Consider the following 19613-nt stretch of genomic DNA (forward strand, 5'->3'; position numbering starts at 1 on the left):
GGCTACTTGGAAGGCTGAGGTGGAAGGATTGCCGGAGCCCAGCAGGTTGATGCTGGGGTAGCTGTGAGCATGCCACTGCACTCCAGCCTGGGCGACAGAGTGAGACTCAAACTCAAAAAAAAATAAAAATAAAAATAAACAAATAAAAGAAAGGAGCGTTAGGGAAGAGACCATAAAAGAATTGGAGCCCAGGGAATCTAAAGAAGGAGGAACAGATGTTTTGTGTCCAGTACAAAGAAAGCAAAGGAAGATGAAGCTTTCAAAGAGATATTGGGTCTTGCCAAGGGGAGTACCAGTGGACCTTGGATCACAGCCTTATTAGTTTGATGCAGGGCTTTCAGTGAAATGAGGGAAACACATATATGTCACTTGCTTGAGGAATTTAAGTAAATGGAAGAAAAAAATAGTATATCAGAATTGAAGTCAAAGTTTATAGTATCACTGTATTACTAAAATCCTAGTAAAGTGTGGAAGGGGGGAAGAGATGAGTATTTTTTATTTAGCAAGGTGGATGTAGGACGATAGGGCACATTTTCTTATGATTCCACATAGATATGTGTAACATGGAGTTCATCCTGGCAGCTCAGTGTCTGTATTTCTTTCTTTCTTTCATTTTTTTTTTGAGTTAAAGTCTCACTCTGCTGCCCAGGCTGGAGTGCAGTGGCACATTCATGGCCACCCTGGCATCTACCTGCTGGGCACCAGCGATCCTTCTGCCTCAGCCTTCCAAGTAGCTGGGACTGCAGGTGTGCACTACCACCCCTGGCCAAATTTTGATTTATTGTAGAGACGCGGTCTTGCCAAAGTTGCCTGGGCTGGTCTCGAACTTGTGGGCTCAGGCAATCCACTCGTCTTGGCCTTCCAAAGTGCTGGAGTTACAGCCTGAGCCACCAAGCCTGGCCAATGTCTGTATTTCTTATACATGCATGGGATGCATAGCGCTCTGATGGGTCCTATCACATACCAGCTTCCCTCACTGTAACTGGCAGAGACATTTTGTTCTCAGTTCAGCATGAGGTATGTGTGAATCTGACCGGTCTCTGTATTTTATTTAACTCCTCTCTCTGTTTCTCTGTTAGTTTACCCATTGCCTTTGATTTGCTAGTCATGAAACACAAGTGGAAGAGTTTCTTTCATTGGTCGCTGGTGGCCCTAATACTCTTTCTGGTGAGTTTTCTTTTTTCTTGTTTTGTTCTGAAGTAACAAGAGCAACTTTGATGTGAAAATGGGAACATTAGGAGTTCATTTAAAAAAAATTCTTAGATGTATTCTAATAGCATCTAGAGACTCTTTCCAGAGCAGAACTTTCTAATTGCTTGTGTTTTCTGTCCTGCTTTAGGTGCCTGTGGTGGTCATTGACAGCTACTATTATGGGAAGTTGGTGATTGCACCACTCAACATTGTTTTGTATAATGTCTTTACTTCCCATGGACCTGATCTTTATGGTAAGGCTTTGTGAAATTTGGGAAAATGTTAGGAGTTAGCTTAAATTGCCTGAGCTTCAAAAATCTAATTTAGCTGTCTCATTTAATTAAATACAGCATTTTTTATTCTGCTGGTAATTGTCTTTTCCAGTTTGAGACTAGAATAGGGCCAGGTGCGGTGGCTCAAGCCTATAATCCCAGCACTTTGGGAGGCTGAGGCAAGAGGTTTGCCTGAGCCCGCAGGTTTGAGGCCAGCCTGGGTAACATGGTGAGACCATGTCTCTACAATAAATCAAAGAATTAGCTGGGCGTGGTATCTCGTACCTGTAGTTCTAGCTACTTGGAAGGCAGAGGCAGAAGGATCACCTCAGCCCAGCATGTTGAGACTGCAGTAAGCCAGGAGTGTGCCACTGCACTCCAGCCTGGGTGACAGAGTGAGACTCCAATTCTAAAAAAAAGAAAAAGACTAGAATGGGCTGGGTACGGTGGCTCATGTTTGTCATCCCAGCACTTTGGGAAACCAAGGCAAGAGAATTGCCCGAGCCCAGGAGCTTGAGACCAGCCTCAGCAACATGACAAGATCTCATCTCTACAATAAATAAAAGAATTAGCTGGGTGTGGTGACACACGCCTATAGTTCCAGCTACTTGGAAGGCTGAGGCAGGAAGATCGCCTCAGCCCATCAGGTTGAGGCTGCAGTAGCCATGATGATGCCACTGCACTCCAGCCTGGGCAAGAGAGCAAGATTGACTCAAAAAAAAAAAGAATAGAATGACATTTGAATATAGCCCAGTGATGACACATAACCACTTAAGTATTTCTCCCTGGTTAATGTGATACTCAGATACAAGCTCTCTGTCCTGCTATTTTTACTCCCACTTTCAGAGTTTTGAGAACTCTGTTGGGTATGCCATGACTTTTTATGCTAAATTTCTAAAATTAAGAGTTATTTTTCCCTCTTCTTATTAGAAAATCAATATGATAATAAAAAGAAGAAAATAAAAACATAGCCCCATTATCTTCACATAGCTATTACTAATTCCTAGGAATATATTTCTCCAGACATCTTCTATAGATATATACATTGACTGTTTTTCTTTTTCTTAATGTGTATCACCTCGATATCAGGCATTAAGGGAGAAAGTTTGGAAAATCTGTAGGGAAAATATATCAAATGGGGATGGACCGGCGTCATCATAAGAGGGTGGATAGTTGATCAGCTTAGGGATGGAGAAAAACACATGAATACCTTTAGTCTGGGGCTGCATTCTTCAGTTTACACCATCTCCACTCTCCTGGGATGCCTTTCACTTAAGTAGCCAGTTTTATATTTCCCCTGAGGGCATTTCAATTAGTTATAGTTTCGGAATGATGAGCTGGAGATCTTTTGAATCAGAGCAGTCAAGTCAGTAAACATTTTATGAGAGAGACAGTTTTTGCATCAAATTAAGTATAGTTTTGTCTGCCTTAATCTTTTCAGGGTCTTAGAGCATTCTATATATGTGATTGTTCTGGGGCTCTGCCATACAAGTTAATAGTATCCCTGTCTGACTGGGTGTGGTGGCTCATACCTGTAATCCCAGCATTTTGAGAGGCCAAAACTGGAGGATTGCTTGAGTCTAGGAGTTTGAAACTAGCCTGGGCAACATGGTGAGACCTCCTCTTTCCAAAAAAAAAAAAAATCACAAAAAATTAACCAGGCATAGTGGTACATGTCTGTAATCCTAGCTACTCAGGAGGCCGAGGCAGAAGGATCACTTGAGCCTAGGCGATCAAGGGTGCAGTGAGCTGTGATCGTGCCACTGCACGTGCCACTGCCTGGGCAACACAGTGAGACCTGACAAATACATACATACATACGTACGTAAATACATACACAAACTCTGTCTCTACCCCTTACAAATTTAAGTCTTGTCACTAGCCATGTCCCTCATTTGCCTGTACCACTTTGCCAACAGAACAAACAGATTGAAGAGATTTTAGGAAAGAGCATGAGTGAGATTGACTTGAGTGTCCTGGGATTTTGGGAATATTATCATTTTCGATGACAGTAGGTTAAAATAAGCGGTGTTTTGCTTGATGAATTGAATTCACAAACCTTATGGATAGAATAGTTGCTAAATGAAAGAACTTTAAAAAGGCTTAAATGGCTTCAAGATTTCTAATGATGTGAGAAAAAGCTCCAGTTTTAAGCTTTTGCCGCTAGATGTCTCCCTTTCACTTGGGAGGGTTGGCGTGTTTGTAATAGTGCCTTGTAGTTTACTTGTAAAATTTTATTTGATTCCACAAGACGGTAAAAGCTCTTAGATCCAGATTGCATGGTAGAAATGGGTTTACGTGGAGTCTGTTGGAAACGTAATATCCATTCTGCTTGGGTGAATAAATTGAGTGAATTTGTGTTAATTTTGAAAAATTCACTTCTTCACCTTCATAATGGGTTATTATATATTAATATTCTCACTGCTTATTTTATAAAAGTTTTGTGAGAGAATATGAAAGTGACAGATTTTTTTTTGTATCCCTCTAGATTGATGAGGCATGTAAATAGAGAAAAAACCAGACTGGTAGGGAAAGTAGGAAAGAATAAATTTTTTTGAGTTGGAATCTCACTCTGTCGCCTGGGCTGAAGTGCAGTAGCACAATCACGGCTACCGCAGCCTTGACCTGCTGGGCTCAGGCAGTCTTCCTGCCTCAGCCTCCCAAATAGCTGGGACCTCAGGTATGTGCCACCATACCCAGCTAATTTTTTGATTTATTGTAGAGTTGAGGTCTTGCCATATTGCCCAGGCTGGTCTCAGGCAATCCTCTTGCCTCAGCCTCCCAAAGTGCTGAGATTACAAGCATGATCCACTGTGCCTGGCCTAAATTCTGATTTTGGTTTATGCTTCTGGTTTAACAGTGGGTTGGTTAGGGACCTCTGTGGTAGGTTTTTGGATCCAGGACAGCAGTGGCCAGTCTCTCCTTGTACATTGGCATTTGCTGTTCATTTTGGTCGGTGTTTTACTGGGAATAAGGCCTTGGGAACTTCTTTCTGTCTACTTTGATGAACCTGGGACCACTTCAGTTCAGATTTTGCTATTTTGGATGGACAGGAACTCATCACTTGCTTAGCAGTGGCAAAAACTTTGTTGGAACAGAGAGAACTCTCACACCAGCCACGAACAGAACTGATGAAGGGCTGCAGTCAGTCAGACCGTAGGGAATTGCTTCTTGATGGTAGAATTTTTGTGTTTTTAACCTCATCTTTGAACATGACAAAAATTTTTGTCCCAATTTTCTTTCTTTTAAAGAATGTTAACTCCTTTTCGCTTTAGCAGGCCTGCAGATAAAATACATCTTCCATCTTAGGAAGGAATTCCTTGTATATTCCAAACTTATAGTAAAAGTTTGTCAGAGAGAGTGAGTTAATTCTGCAGTGTCCATCAGGTTGTGTTAGAGCTTTGTTTACTACTGTGCCCCAGAACTACTTTGGTTAGACCTGGTGTGGTGCTGGCATGGGATTTTCTTGTTACCAAAAAAGAGTAATAGATGTAAAATACTTTTTAAACCCAAAAGTACTTTTTAATTTTCAGCTGATTTTATTATAATTGGTGAGTTCTACTCCGTAAATGTGAAAGAGTTATCTTTTAATAGGTGCTATAAAATTGTCCAACAGTAAAACGCCATGTCTTTTATCTTAGAAAGTCCAGATGTTTCACTTTACTTACACGTTTGGCACTATTTTGGCTGTTTTACAAGAATCTCCTGCCCAGGTGCCTTGTTAGCTATGGTAGGCACATGGTTTCTTATCTGAAAATTAAAAATGCACTGTGCAGATAGTTTTTACATACATCTCTTGGTACTGTTTCTGATAGTATATTCTCATAGGAACATAGTAATTCTGTAAATATGTCTTGAATGAATGGACAAATGGATTTCAGTTAAAAAAATATTGAATAAATTGCTTTTGAGTGCTTACCATGTGTCCTCATAGAACTTGCTGTAAAATAAGGCTGCAGACACACAGATAAGTGCAAGACAGTTATGTGTCACAGTGGAAAGATAGGGAATCATGGGAGCAAGTTCCTCTGGTGGTTTCAGGAAAGATGTGCTTCTTGAGCTGAGCCTAGAAGGAAGAGTAGGAATGTCCCTGGTAGAGTGCATTTTAGACAAATGAAATGTCAAGCATCAGGATTGCTGAGGTAAAAAGATCAAATATTGAGTTCCTTTTTTTTTGTTTCTTTAGAGATAGGATCTCGCTCTGTCACTCAGGCTGGAGTGTAGTGGTGTGATCATAGCTTATTGCGACCTCAAACTCCTGGGCTCAAGTGATCCTCCTGGCCTCAGCCTCCCACATAACTGAGACTCCAGTTGCATGCCACCACATTTTAAAAAAATTGTAGACATGGAGTCTCACTGTGTTACCTAGGCTGGTTTCAAACTCCTGACTCAAGCAGTCCTCCTGCTTCAGCCTCCCAAAGTTTGGGAATTATAATTGCAAGCCACAGCACTCAGCCGAATATTGAGTTCTTTTTAAAAACTTCTGTTTACAGCATTGGTTGAATTTTAGGTAGAAATTATTCAGGCATGAGCAATTAACTTCAGTCTCTCCATTGTGATTGTAATCATATAAATATCTACCCTCTTTATTGTTCTTGGCTTTCTTTTTTCTTTTTTTCTTTTTTTTTGAGTTGGAGTCTCACTCTGTTGCCCAGGCTGGAGTGCAGTGGCATGCTGACAACCATAGCAACCTTGACCTGCTGGATTCAGGCAGTTCTTCCACCTCAGCCTTTCAGTTAGCTGGAACCACAGACATGTGCCATCATGCCTGGCTAATTTTTCTTGATTTATTGTAGAGACAAAGTCTCGCCAAGTTGCTCAGGCTGGTCTCGAATCCCTGGGCTCAGGCAATCTTCTTGCCTCGGCCTCCCAAAGTGCTGGGATTACAGACTTGAGCCACTGCACCCAGCCTTGTTCTTGCCTTTCAAAGGGACCTTTCTACATGTTTTTGGCTAGATAACATATATTAATGACACATTCCAGACCTGAGCTGACTCCTTTCTTTTGAAGTCAGGGGAAACAAAAGGAGTACTTTTTCACTGATACTAACTACAGTAGCTGCTGTTTATTGAATGCCTATTATATGCCAGAAATTCTACACATACATTCTTCTTCCTCTCACAAAAACTCTGTGAGATAGGCAATCTTTATTCCCAGATGGGTATACTGAGGTTGAGACAATGAGGAACTTGCCACACAGTGAAGCATCAGAAATGGAGTCAGAGTCCAGAGTTGTTTGACTTAAAGCCTGTGTTCTTTAAGCTAAGACAAACCCTTAGCAAAACACTGGAGTTTGGCTGCCGAGACTCTGACAGAGAGTAAGCTTGCAGAAACAGAGAATAGTAGGAGGTAGACCTGATCTATGGAACAGGTGGGAATTTGCACCTCTGAAGGTTTGTGTATTTTGACTTTGAGGGTGATCAAGAGTCCCTGAAGAGCTTGGGTGGTAGAGTGGATGCATACTGCAGGTTCTTTTTCACATGGGAGCACTGCACTTTTTTTGGAAGAAAGGAGTGTTTGGACAAGGTGAAGAATACTTGGCACTTAGGAAATTTAGAGTAGTGTAGACTAAAATTGCGAAGTCATAGGTAAAACATTATGGGGTCAAAGATGAAGAGGAGAAATTTGGTATGGCAGAAGAGAAAGGGACTGGTCTCAGCACTGATTTTGCCTCTTGTGACATTTCAAGTTCTCGGTTGTTGACGTACATGGGCATTTTTGTTTGGTGAGTGTACGAATGGTGTTCTTTGAGAGGAGCACACAGGCCTGGAGAAGGCATAGGAGGACACTGATAGGAAACATTCTTCCCTCAGAAAGAACAGTGAGTCAACTCAGAATACCTCTTTGCAGCTTAGACCGGGATCCCATTGCCTGTTAATGTGTTTTGTCAATGCCTGTCAGATCGCTGGGTGGAAAGCTTCAGAAGGTGAAGGTGAATGCCCTCTGTGGGAAGGCCTACGGGTTTCCATTCTTGCAGCAGCAGAGGAAAAAGCCCCAGTGGGGTCTTATGAGCCCTACTTACAGCTGACTGCCAGCCAGAATTGTTCTAGAGCCTTCACTCTTTTATTAATAGTTTCTGTTGAAACTATTAATAGTGGCTTTTCCCTCTTGGTGGTCCACATTTAACATCTATAAGGATAACTTACTATAATTTAGTTCCTTCAGTTCTATAAAATTATAGTTCTGTAAAATGGTTCCCCTTCATTCAATCTATGGAACAGTAAACATTATCCCTTCATTTAGCCTCTTTGAAAACTGCCTTTAGCTCATTTGAATGAAAGGAATGGAGGAACTTTTCCATAGGGAGGAAGATGGTGAGTCATGCTCTGCGGAGATCCTGCTGCCAGCTCACATTCACCTAACATCTCACTCCAGTTCAACACTTAGCTTGTCATTCTGATGGGGTTTTTCTGCATAGCTTAGCTTTGATGCATTCTGAGCAGCAGCGTTGAGTGTCTCCTCGGAAAGAGATGAAAGTTTATGCCCTTTCTTTCCTAAGGCAGGTGACTCTGGCTAACTGAACTCACTCTTTTTGTTCCCTTTTGCCCTTACTTGTAAAACCATTGTCACTTGAACCTTCTTCACTCTTGGCTTATCACCTAGTTTTTGCCCCATCCCTCAGGGAAATAGCAGTCTTATGAAATCTTCATAGCTAAGCTGAGAACTTGATTTATGAATTTCTAATACAAAAAAATAAGTGAGCTTACTAACTTAATACGTTTGTTTCTGCATCTTAGAGTACACTATACCTGGTAAAGGGATAGCTCTAACAACAGGGTATAGTAAATTGTGTTAGAGACAAATGTTTCTGGAAATGAAAGAACTTCCCTGAAAAAACAGTCTGTGTTTGCAAATATCAAAGAGACAAGAGGCTTTTGTCTATTGATGCTTTATGTCATAATAGATAATGCAAAGGATGACCTCTTTCTTTCTGGCCACTCTGTGGTTCTTCTTTGGTCTCAGATTTCCAGAACTTGTTTAAGGAAAAAGGTGGATCAGAAGTTGATGGCACACCACCACACTGGTGGTCAGGAGAGGATTGTGTGAAAGCTTGCTCTCTGGAAACTGGATCCTAAAGGACTCAGTTTAGGAAATATGTTGTTAAATATTAATTAAAATCCAGAGAAGACATGTATTTCTGTTTTGAAGATAAAAACCATCCATTAATTTTCTCTAACCCAAATGTTTACTGGTAAATAATACAAGATTAAAATGTCCCTAATGAACATTTATCCCATTGGCCTGGGATAGGACCTTTGTTCATGAACAAACTCAATCGTTGTATTTAGACAGGAAGGACTGAACTGCCCCCAAAGGTGATACAGTTGAACTTCAACCCTTGCTTAGTGTAACCACCCATCCTCTTCTCCCCTAAATGTTTCTAGCATTATGGGTTTGGTTTCTAATTTTATTTTGCTGTGCAAGCTGCATGAATGTCAGGTGTTTCTGACTATTCCTCTGCCTTCTGATTACCCTTTTAAGCAATGCTGATTGCAGGAAATTGCCGTGGTGCAAGGTGGGTGTCACATCACACAGTGATTAAAACCCGCATGTGTCATTCACTGCCTGATTGAAGTAATCATACAGAAGGGAAAAGCAGCCCTTGCTAAATGTGCAAAAGGGGGCTGTTTCTCATCATTTGGGTTTAAGGATTTTGAGTTAAAGAATTAAAACCAGTACTAGTGAGGCTCATGTTTTTAGTCATTTTGCTTCATTTTGAGTCCTCAAAGCTTTGGAGCAGGGCCTGGGGCTCTGAACATGATCCTAAGAAAAATCAGTTGTTGCTTTTTTCCAAACACACGGTGCCCTGTGAACATGATGTTAAAATAGTGGTTGAGCATATCAAGGGAAAAGAAGCTAGATTGTAAATGGGACAACAGTGAAAACAAAATAAGAGGCCTGAATGGCTGAAACTAAGTTCTTTCCTCTGGTCTGCAGAATGTGAGAATAAATTAAAAATTAAAATAGCGTTTTTATGATTTTAGCTCTATGTGGCGCTAAAGCTATTTAAATTATCTGATAGTTTTGAAAAAGCATTATTCCATTTGAGCACAGCAATTTGGGCTGGATATGGGAGTCAGTATAGAAAATACAGCTAACTATTTGAAACTCAATTTCTCTCTAAATCTTCATGACCAATCCCATTCTTTTCCCATCTTCTGCTTTTGTGCTTCCTGTGTGTGGTTTAGCATGGGAAGAGTGGGCTGTGGCATTGGATCATCAGTGTTACGGAGCACATTATGCATTTAGCACTGTAAAAGGTGTTGAAACTTCCACTAATGATTTCTCACCTCTTTGTCTCCCTCAGGTACAGAACCCTGGTATTTCTACTTAGTTAATGGATTTCTGAATTTCAATGTAGCCTTTGCTTTGGCCCTCTTGGTCTTACCACTGACTTCTCTAATGGAATACCTGCTGCAGAGATTTCATGGTGAGTGGCATGGTAGGAAAGAGCAACTGACAATGTATTCCAAGAAATGAGAAGACTCCTACTTACTTTAGTCTCCATTTTCCTCCTATAGAAATGGTTGGCTTGTTGAATTTTCAGTCTTGATTTGTTGATTATTTGAACCTGTGTGAATATGTGGTTAATTGTTGCACATATTCAAGTGAGGAAGTCAGTATCATTAGCACAGTCACCCAGGGAGGCAAAAACATTTATAAAATCTCAGAAGATAACAAGCCTATTTGATCCTTCTGTATTTTAAAGAAGTGTGTGTTAAACGGGTAGATTGCTTAAGATCCATGCTAAGGCTGGGTGCAGTGGCTCACACCTGTAATCCAGCATTTTGAGAAGCAGAGGTGAGAGTATTGCCTGAGCCTACTGGTTAGAGACCAACCTGGGCAACATGGCAAGACCTCATCTCTACAATAAATCCAAAAAAATTTAGCTGGGTGTTGTGGCGCATGCCTGTGGTTCCAGCTACTTGGGAGACTGAAGTGAAAGGATCACCTGAGCCCAGCAGGTTGAGGCTGAGGTTGCCATGAGGGTGCCACTGCACTCCAGCCTGGGCGATAGAGTGAGAGTCTGACTAAAAAAAAAAAAAGTCCATGCTTGAAGCAAACCTTTGGAAAGGTACTTCAACCAAAAACTTAAAACTGAACTATATAGGACTTCCCCAAATTGGATACTGAAGTAAGAGAAGCTTTGGGTTTCTTCAGAAGCATGATGCTTCTCTTTGTTCTGTTTTGTTTCTGTATTTACCCTGTTGTGGAAAGTCTGGCTTGTCATTTATTTTGCTTGCTCTTACTCTGTGTTGTACGGCTGGTGTTTTCAAGTTGTGGTGGCCTTGGATATCCAGTGCCTATTGTTTCTTTTATGGGAGGCAGATTTGAACAGAAATTCATATGAGGTTTGGAAAGGGATTTAGTTCCAAACTTGTCTGATTTGGAAGCCATATGATTAGTTTCCCCATTCCACCTCCATTCTGCTTTTCTACTATTGATAGTTTATGATCAGTTCACTGAGTTATAAGAATATTAGAGCAGCTTTCAGAGTCACTTTTGTGTTAGGACTTTTGTAACATAACCATAATGCCATTATCCTAACAAATTTTCTATAATTCCTTAATATCATTTAATATCCAGTTGATATTCAGATTTCCTACATTGTCTGAAAAATAGCCCTTTATAGTTAGTTTAAAGCAGATTCTAGCCAGATGTAGTGGCTCATACCTGTAATCCCAGCATCTTGGGAGGCCAGGGCAGGAGGATTGCTTGGACCCAAGAGTTTAAAACTGGCTTAGGCAATGTATTGAAACTCTGTCTCTACAAAAAAAAAAAAAAAGTTAGCCAAGTGCGGTGGCACACACCTGTAGTCCCAGATACTTGGGAGACTGAGGCGGAAGGATTGTTTAAGTTCAGAAGGTCAAGACTATAGTGAGCTGTGATTGTGCCACTGCACTCCAGCCTGGGCGACAGAGTGCAACCCTGACTCAAATAAATAAATAAATAAACAAATTAATAAAGCAGAATCTAAACAAGGGTCACATACCGAATTTGGTGTTGTTCCTTAGGCTTTTAAAGAAGACCCCTGTCTTACTTTTGTTCTCCTAAAGATTTCTTTAAAGAAACCAGGCCATTCATCTTGCACAATGTTCCACATTTTTGATTCAGCTGTTTGCTCCTTGGAGGTGTTAACTTGTTCTTTTATCCCTTCTACTTCTTCAGGATCACTTTTTCTCTTTTTGAAAAGTAACTATTTTTCTGACTATAAAAATAATTTATACCAACCAGGCCAGAGGCATGTGCCTGCAGTCCCAGCTCCTCAGGATGCTGAGGCAGGAGGATAGCTTGAGCTTGAGACCAGGAGTTCAAGACCAGCCTGGGCAATATAGCAACACCTTCTCTTTCTTTCAGATAATAATAATAGTATTAATATTAATAATTTATGCTTGTGGAAAATTTAGAAATGCTTGTGATGTAAGTAAAAAATAACTAGAATATTAAGCTGTTCTCTACAGTGTGGAATAATTTTATGGTACAAAGTAATACTGGTTTAAAATGTTTAATCTACACTCATATCTACCTAGTCAGAAAATGAGTGCTTTCTATTTTTATGTGTAGTTTAGAAATGGAAAATTTTTTTTAACAGAAAAAAATGCAAAACTATAAAGAAGCAGAATAGAAATTATCTGTGATCCCATCAAGCCCAGTTCTGGTTGTGATTTTATATATTGTATGAAGGACATTTCAAAATTTTTGGCCACATTTTAAAATAAATCATTTGTTAGCATATAAGGTATAGAAGAGAAAGAGACTGTTTTCTTATAGACAATACAAACATTTTTCTTCTAATAAAAAAATTTGTACCACAAGGAACAGTATAAAGTCCTAAATTATAACCTAAAATCTCATGATAAAATCTTAGAGCAAGAATTTTTAAAAATAGCCTTGTTGTTACAGTTCAATACTTTTTGTCTCTAAAGAATTTCTTCAGTGAATACAGATAACTTAGGAACGGGAAATTAGGTATTGCTAAATTGTATCTTAAATGATATTCCTGATCTTCTAAACTTTCTTACCATAGACATAATGAACACCAGGGAGCGCCGTCTGCCTACCCCTTGCCAGAGTTTGCTCTGCTCATTATCACTAATATAAACGCAGTAGGCGATGCCTTCACTGTGGGCTGCAGGCTTATCACTCTGTGCTGGTGTACCTAACCACAGGCACTCTCCAGCAGATTCCTGGGTCTTAGTGCTCATTACATTTCTTTAATTCTTTCACATGCTTTATGTACATTTTGGTCCCAATTTTGGGATCCAGTGTCGATGGGTATTGCAGAAGAGGAGAGAAAACTTAATCAGTATAGTTCCTTTAAGAGCATTTTAATGTTTGCTTTGAAACACTTTCTGTCATTTGTGGCTTAATGAAAACCAGTAATGTGTTTGAGAATCCACAGGTTTTTTTCCTTTGACCTATAACTGTTTTAACAGACTGATTGGTGTATAGATAAGAGGATTAATGAATTAAGTAGAACATAGGAATGAAAACCCAATAAAGTCTGTGTTTTGCTTTTGATTGATCTCAGGAACCCTTAGTCTTAGTAGCAGGACTTGCTAGAGGAAGATGGTTTTTTTCCCCCTCATCCAGTAGAATTTATCCAGTTCTATTACCCACTAACCTGACGATCATTTGTGTTCCAGCTAAATCCAATTTTGTGCCTCCCTTAGATTTTAGGTCTCTTGGGAGAGCAAGGAGTATATTCCTCTTTTGGCTTGATGCCTTTATCACACTGAAAAAAGTATAAATATAAGAGTTGAAACATTTTATGGAATGTCCTAGGGCATACACTCCCAAATTTGAGATCAGTATGACTTTGAGACAAATATGTTGATTTGTTCTACTATGTTGAAAGGTGGATATTTTTCTATGTCTTGCAGTTCAGAATTTAGGCCACCCATATTGGCTTACCTTGGCTCCAATGTATACTTGGTTTATAATTTTCTTCATCCAGCCTCACAAAGAAGAGAGATTTCTTTTCCCTGTATATCCACTTATATGTCTCTGTGGCGCTGTGGCTCTTTCTGCACTTCAGGTGAGTTTCAGGGAAAAATGTATCTGCTTTATTCTGTTCCACTTATTAAAGAGTTGCCCACAAAACTTAAACACAAATTGTAGAATGCTACCACCTAAGATATATCCATCACATTAAACCTGATGCAGATCCTATATTAAAGCTTTATGTATTGGTTACTTAGCTGTTCATCATACTCTTATTTGCTAATGACATGTTTACAGTGTTAATTTTCCTTTGTTGCTAGTAAGAATCTAATGACAGAGTTCCATTCTGTAGCAGAGCTAATGAAATGTGTGCTCTTTAACTACTAGATCAGAATAAAACTTGCTCAAGAGTTTGGGATTACATCAGGCAGTCAGTGACATGGGATACTTTGTAATCCTGGTTTAAAACCTGTCCGGGTCGATTTCCTGGCAGAGCTTATTTTAAGTTTGAATATCTCTGTACTTACGGCCTCAGTAGCCTCATAACCCTTTCTTGCCTTCTGCTACCATTTGCAGTCGGCAGAAAGAAATAATTAGGGTGATAGGTTTTTTCCTCAACAGATTTATTGAGATGTAATTCACAAACCTTACTTCACATATTTAAAGGGTATAATTCAGTGGTCTTTTGTACATTCACAGATATGTGCAACCATCACCACAGTCAATTTTAAAACATTTTCATCACCTCGCAACCCCTGCATGCTTTAGCTATTATCCCTCTCGTTCTTTTTCCCATATCTCCCCAGCCCTAAGTGACTACTAGTCTGCTTTCTGGCTCTATAGATCTACCTATTCAAGATTTATCACTCTGTCACCCAGACTAGAGTGCAGTGGCATGCTCCTGGCCACCGTAGCCTCGCCCTGCTGGGCTCTAGCAATCCTTCCGCCTCAGCCTTCCAAGTAGCCGGAACTACAGGTGCACGCTACTATGCCTGGCAAATTTTTGATGTATTGTAGAGATGAGGTCTCGCCAAGTTGCCTGGCGGATGTCGCACCCGCAGGCTCAGGCAATCCACTCGCCTCAGCCTCCCAAAGTGCTGGGATTATAGGCTGAGCCACTGACCCCGGCCTGGGTGATAGTTTTAAAAATAATTTTGATTATAAAAGTAATTGAACCTCATTGCAGATAACTTAGAAAATGGTAAAAGTATTCCCAATACCTTACAAAAAACACCTTCCAGCATTTTTATATATCATGATCAAGGTTTATTACGGTTGTAATAATAAGTGTACATATGACTTTCTATTCCTTTTAATTTAATATCATATTATAGCATTCTCTATGTTGCCATATCTATACTAATCATTTTAGTGCGGTATAATATGTTGAATTGGATGTAATATATAACATTATTAAATACTAGACAAAATATATTGACTTGTCATTTATAATGCAATGCTTAGATATAATTCATGTTAGAATTTAGGTTGCTCATTTATTCAATATTATAACTACTGCTAAAGATAAATATTTTCATTTGGATTGTTTGCATTCCCCAAAATATGAAAAGGATTCAGACAGATTTATGACATTTGTTACATATTGCAAAATTGCTTTCCAAAAGTAGTTTCCTTGAAAGGAGGGAAGGAAAGAAATCTGAGAAGAAGGTGCCTGAAGACAGCAGGCTTCACGCATGTGTGTTTATATTATAATAATCATCTAGTTTATAAAGTGGTTTAGCAGATAATTAGCAGCACTTTCCTCGTGTTCTGTGAGGGGTTTCTTTTTTCTTCTTACTTGGTCATGAGACCTTTTTTTGATATGAAAACTTGTCATCCAGGAAAGTAAAGATTAATACTCATTATATCAAAATCAAATAGAAATATTTCATATAAATAAAACCATCAAAAAGTTGTAGTTTAAATATTAAAAAAAATAACTTATTAGGACTCTAAATGCTAGCAAAATATCCAGATAATTTTCCTATGAAGCTAAGGAGATTTCATTCTTGGCAAGCCCTCTGATGGCCCAGACTACACTGTTTTAATGGAGTTGATTTTTATCTTTTAATTTTTATTTATTATTTATTTTTGAGGTAGAGTCTCACCCTGTTGCCCAGGCTGGAGTGCAGTGGCACGATCACAGTTTACCACAGCCTTGGACTCCTGGGCTCAGCTGATCCTTCCACCTCAGCCTCAAGTAACTGAGACTGTAGGCGTGTACCACCACGCCTGGCTGATTCTTTTGATTTGTTGTAGAGATAAGGTCTGGCCATGCTGCTGAGGTTGGTCTCAAACTCCTGGGCTCAGGTGATCCTCTTGCCTTTGCCTCCTGAAGTGCTGGGATTATAGACATGAGCCATGGCACACAGTGGCTTTTATTTTTGAATTTGGAGTATTTCACTAAGTGTTTGCAAATGCTTAGACCCTTCATAGAAGCTTTTTTCCAGCTTCCTCACTTTTTAAAAAAAATTTAAATTAAAAATTTTTTTGAGTTGGAGCACTTGTTGCTCAGGCTGGAATGCAGTGGCATGCTTACGGCCACCCCAGCATCGACCTGCTGGGCTCAGGCGCTCCTTCGCCTCAGCCTTCCAAGTAGCTGGAACTACAGACGCACACCACTATGCCCAACTCATTTTTTGATTTATCATAGATATGAGGTCTCACCAGGTTGTCCAGGCTGGTCTTGAACCCCTGTACTCTGGCAGTCCTCTCACCTCGGCCTCCCAAAGTTCTGGGATTATAGACTTGAGCTACTGTACCTGGCCTACTTCCTCACTCTTTATGTTACTGTGATACTTTATGATTATGTATATTCTGCAAGGTATATCTCATATCGATATGGTTTTCTTTCCTTCTAGAAATGTTACCACTTTGTGTTTCAACGATACCGCCTGGAGCACTATACTGTGACATCGAATTGGCTGGCATTAGGAACGGTCTTCCTGTTTGGGCTTTTATCATTCTCTCGCTCTGTGGCACTGTTCCGAGGTAGACGTCTGGGAATATCTTAACCCACACTGATGAGGCACTTCACCTTAGGTTCCATGTGCATAATCATTTAATCCATGTTTGGTTTTGGCTAGGAAGAGGCCTTTTCTAAAATGAGAACCTGCAGACTTAATACTAATGAGCGGGATGTGACTTCTGTCCCTCAGTGCTGGAGAGAAGAATGAGAGTTTCTCTTAGTGTGATTAACTACACATTTTTTCCTCCATTTTTATTGACTTCTTTTCTTTTAATGGATGTTGATAAATTAAGGAAGTCTTAAACTTAAAATGCAAACTTGGGGCTAGATTCTCACGATTATATTCTTATAATAATTATTTGGATCTGCAGTATTAAAATATGCTCAAGGAACATGAAGTTAAAAAGGTGAAAGGGTATAGAGAAGAGCTAGAAAGCAAATTAATTTTGGCCAAATGGAGCCTCTGCTGCTGCCATCTTCCCAGCTAGAGACATTTTATACCCGTGGAGCAGGGTTCCTGCTGGAATAGCTAGGGCCCTTCACGCTCTTTAAATTTCATGTGGGTTACAGTGGAACTTTAACATGCATTATAATTAAATATCAGACTCTCATCTTACTCGTCTTTGGCTTTCACTAACCATTTTCCCTTCCAGGATATCATGGGCCCCTTGATTTGTATCCAGAATTTTACCGAATTGCTACAGACCCAGCCATCCACACTGTCCCAGAAGGCAGACCTGTGAATGTCTGTGTCGGAAAAGAGTGGTATCGTTTTCCCAGCAGCTTCCTTCTGCCTGATAAGTAAGTTGTCCTTTAATTCCCGGAGTTTTAAATCAAGGATCAATTTAGCAACTCTGTGGCAGTGTCTTCTAAATTTTTATTTCATTTGGAGTTTTCATAGAAAGCTAACGGATTGTTGACCTTCTCAGAGAGCTGTGGGATTTGCTTTGTGCCCCGTCTCCTGTGTTCATAGACTGAGTGCTCGTCTGGGTAGGCACCCTGCACAGTCCATAACCATGGGTGTCTGGGGACTTGTGAAAATGCTTTGGGCCCTAGGCTTCTCCTGGAGGCTCTTCCTGAGGATTCATATTTACACTTCTGTAATTATCTGATATTAATTCACTTCTAAAAGTGATCTAGAAACTCTGGCTGGGAGAGCGTTTTTAGAGGAGGAATTTTTTCCACTCAGCAGCAGTGAAAGTTCTCCATCAACATATAGACACTAGGGAAAACTTTGGCTAAGACATCTGTACCAGTTTCCTTTATGCTGCCTGTTAGATGTGGTAGCACGGGCGCTAGAGGTTCTTGTATTTTGCTTAATTTGGCCAGAAGAGTCTTATGTAGGTAAAAGGGAAATCTGGTTACGATGAGTCATGTTGCTCCATTTGAGGACTAGCTTCCGGAGCTGAGCTTTACCCAGTGATAGTATCTTGTACTCAATGAAAAACCCTATATCAGTCATTAATGATTAAATTAAACCTTGTTTTTTAAGTGTTGACCTTGGCCTTTGACTTTTATATTTGAAATAATTTTATTGCTAAAGATAAGTTTGAGGGTTACTCAGTAACAATGCATTTCTCCCGTAGTGTGTTCTCAGTGCCATATATTACCTTTCACTCTTTTTCTGTACTCCTGATAACTTGTTTTAATTTTGATAAGTCCCACGCTCACATGGAAATTGGCAATAAACCTTAACACTTAACTGACTGATGGTATGACCATTTGGTTGCGAATTTCTCTGCTCAGAGTTGGTGAAATGGGTCAAGAGACCGCTTGTTTTAAATTGTAAATTTCTCAATGATTTTGGACTGATTCGTGACCTCTGCCTCTAATGCTCCCTGGTTGAGGTTTCAGCAGAAATATCTTCTCTTCAAGTGAAATGTTTTTCACATGATTTTTTTTTTGGGGGGGTGTTTATTTCAAGTACATTTAGCAATATGATCCCCCTGTGTTTTTCTTCTCCTTATTTGTGTTTCTGACAGTTGGCAGCTTCAGTTCATTCCATCAGAGTTCAGAGGTCAATTACCAAAACCTTTTGCAGAGGGACCACTGGCCACCCGGATTGTTCCTACTAACATGAATGACCAGAACCTAGAAGAGCCATCCAGATATGTAAGGGCGACATTCTCTTCTTGCTTCTTTGAAAGGAATTCTACTCTTAAAATTTGTCATATATAACTAGAGCATTTATAAAATGAGAATTTATTATCAAGTGATTTTTTTAGAGTGAGAAATACAGCTTTTGTTGAGAAAGAGTAAATAGTATCATTTTAATTTTCAAATTAACCTCTTTCCTTATTTTCTATATAAAGTGTATATTTTATGTAATTACTATTCTTTTGGGTGGGCTGGAAGTTTTCTCATGGTAGACCTGAACCATCATTCTGAAACACATTCTGAAACTCATATCATTCCTTGGCCCATTGAAATCCTTGGTGGGTAACTTCCAAGTTATCAGGTGGACCTTTCGCCTAGCTATTAGCATATTCTGGTTTTAGCAAATGAACAGTCAGTGAAGACTGTTTCCATAGCGAGTGCCAGGGAGCAATCTCCGTCACTGCCATGATCTTCTACCCACTTGTCTTTATGTACTCTGAGATCCCATGTGAATTTTATTTTGGTTCCTTTGAAAGATGACACTTTTGACGTTTGATACATTGAATGCTTTAATCATGAAACAGGTAAGAACAATAACGATAATACTCTTCTTGGGTCAGAAAGGCGATAAAAGATCATTTTATAGAATTATTAGAAAGCACTTTTTTGGCAATCTGTTACAAAGACATTTAACAGTTTAAATGTCAACTATATTTAATTTAGGCTTTCTTATGTCATATGCTTAAAATGTAAAGTAGTGAGACTTCCAGTTCTTTTCAGAAACAAACCTGCAGCCACATCTGGCCTTTGGTCTCCCAGACTGGGGCTTGCTAGACATCCATGGTGATTCTGAGGGTTTGTGAGTGAGATTTTTATTGTATGGGTTTTAGCTGTAAGCTATGAAAATGGACGTAGTGAAGACACATCCTTGGCCTGCCCCGCTGAGGTGAGGTGTGCATTTCTATCACATAGCTTGTAGTAGAGCTTCATTCTTTTAACTTACAGCTAATTCCTGCTACAATGAAAATACTCCTGGGCAAGGTAAACTGCAGATACTCTCCTAAGAGCAGGCTTCCATATATAAGGTATCACAATGGGAGCAGTGGACAGTTAGAAGAGTGGGAGAATACACCATGATG

The 19613-nt window shown here is 39.7% G+C and overlaps 1 protein-coding gene across 1 annotated transcript in view; it reads left to right on the forward strand.

Annotated features, from left to right (window-relative positions):
• Positions 1 to 1079: 1079 nt before the first annotated feature.
• LOC103256337 (alpha-1,2-mannosyltransferase ALG9) overlaps positions 1080 to 19613 on the forward strand; it is a gene marked incomplete at its 5' end in the record, with an annotated part of 67309 nt that continues 48775 nt past the window's right edge. The window contains 7 exons of the mRNA XM_008054224.2: positions 1080 to 1167; positions 1340 to 1445; positions 9772 to 9894; positions 13349 to 13503; positions 16271 to 16400; positions 17031 to 17178; positions 18360 to 18489. Coding sequence (XP_008052415.2) covers positions 1080 to 1167; positions 1340 to 1445; positions 9772 to 9894; positions 13349 to 13503; positions 16271 to 16400; positions 17031 to 17178; positions 18360 to 18489 — 880 coding nt within the window. The remainder of the gene's footprint in view (positions 1168 to 1339; positions 1446 to 9771; positions 9895 to 13348; positions 13504 to 16270; positions 16401 to 17030; positions 17179 to 18359; positions 18490 to 19613) is intronic.

The sequence above is a fragment of the Carlito syrichta genome, unplaced genomic scaffold (genome assembly GCF_000164805.1).
Source record: "Carlito syrichta isolate Samal-C Ts95f unplaced genomic scaffold, Tarsius_syrichta-2.0.1 Scaffold289261, whole genome shotgun sequence".
NCBI lineage: Eukaryota > Metazoa > Chordata > Mammalia > Primates > Tarsiidae > Carlito > Carlito syrichta.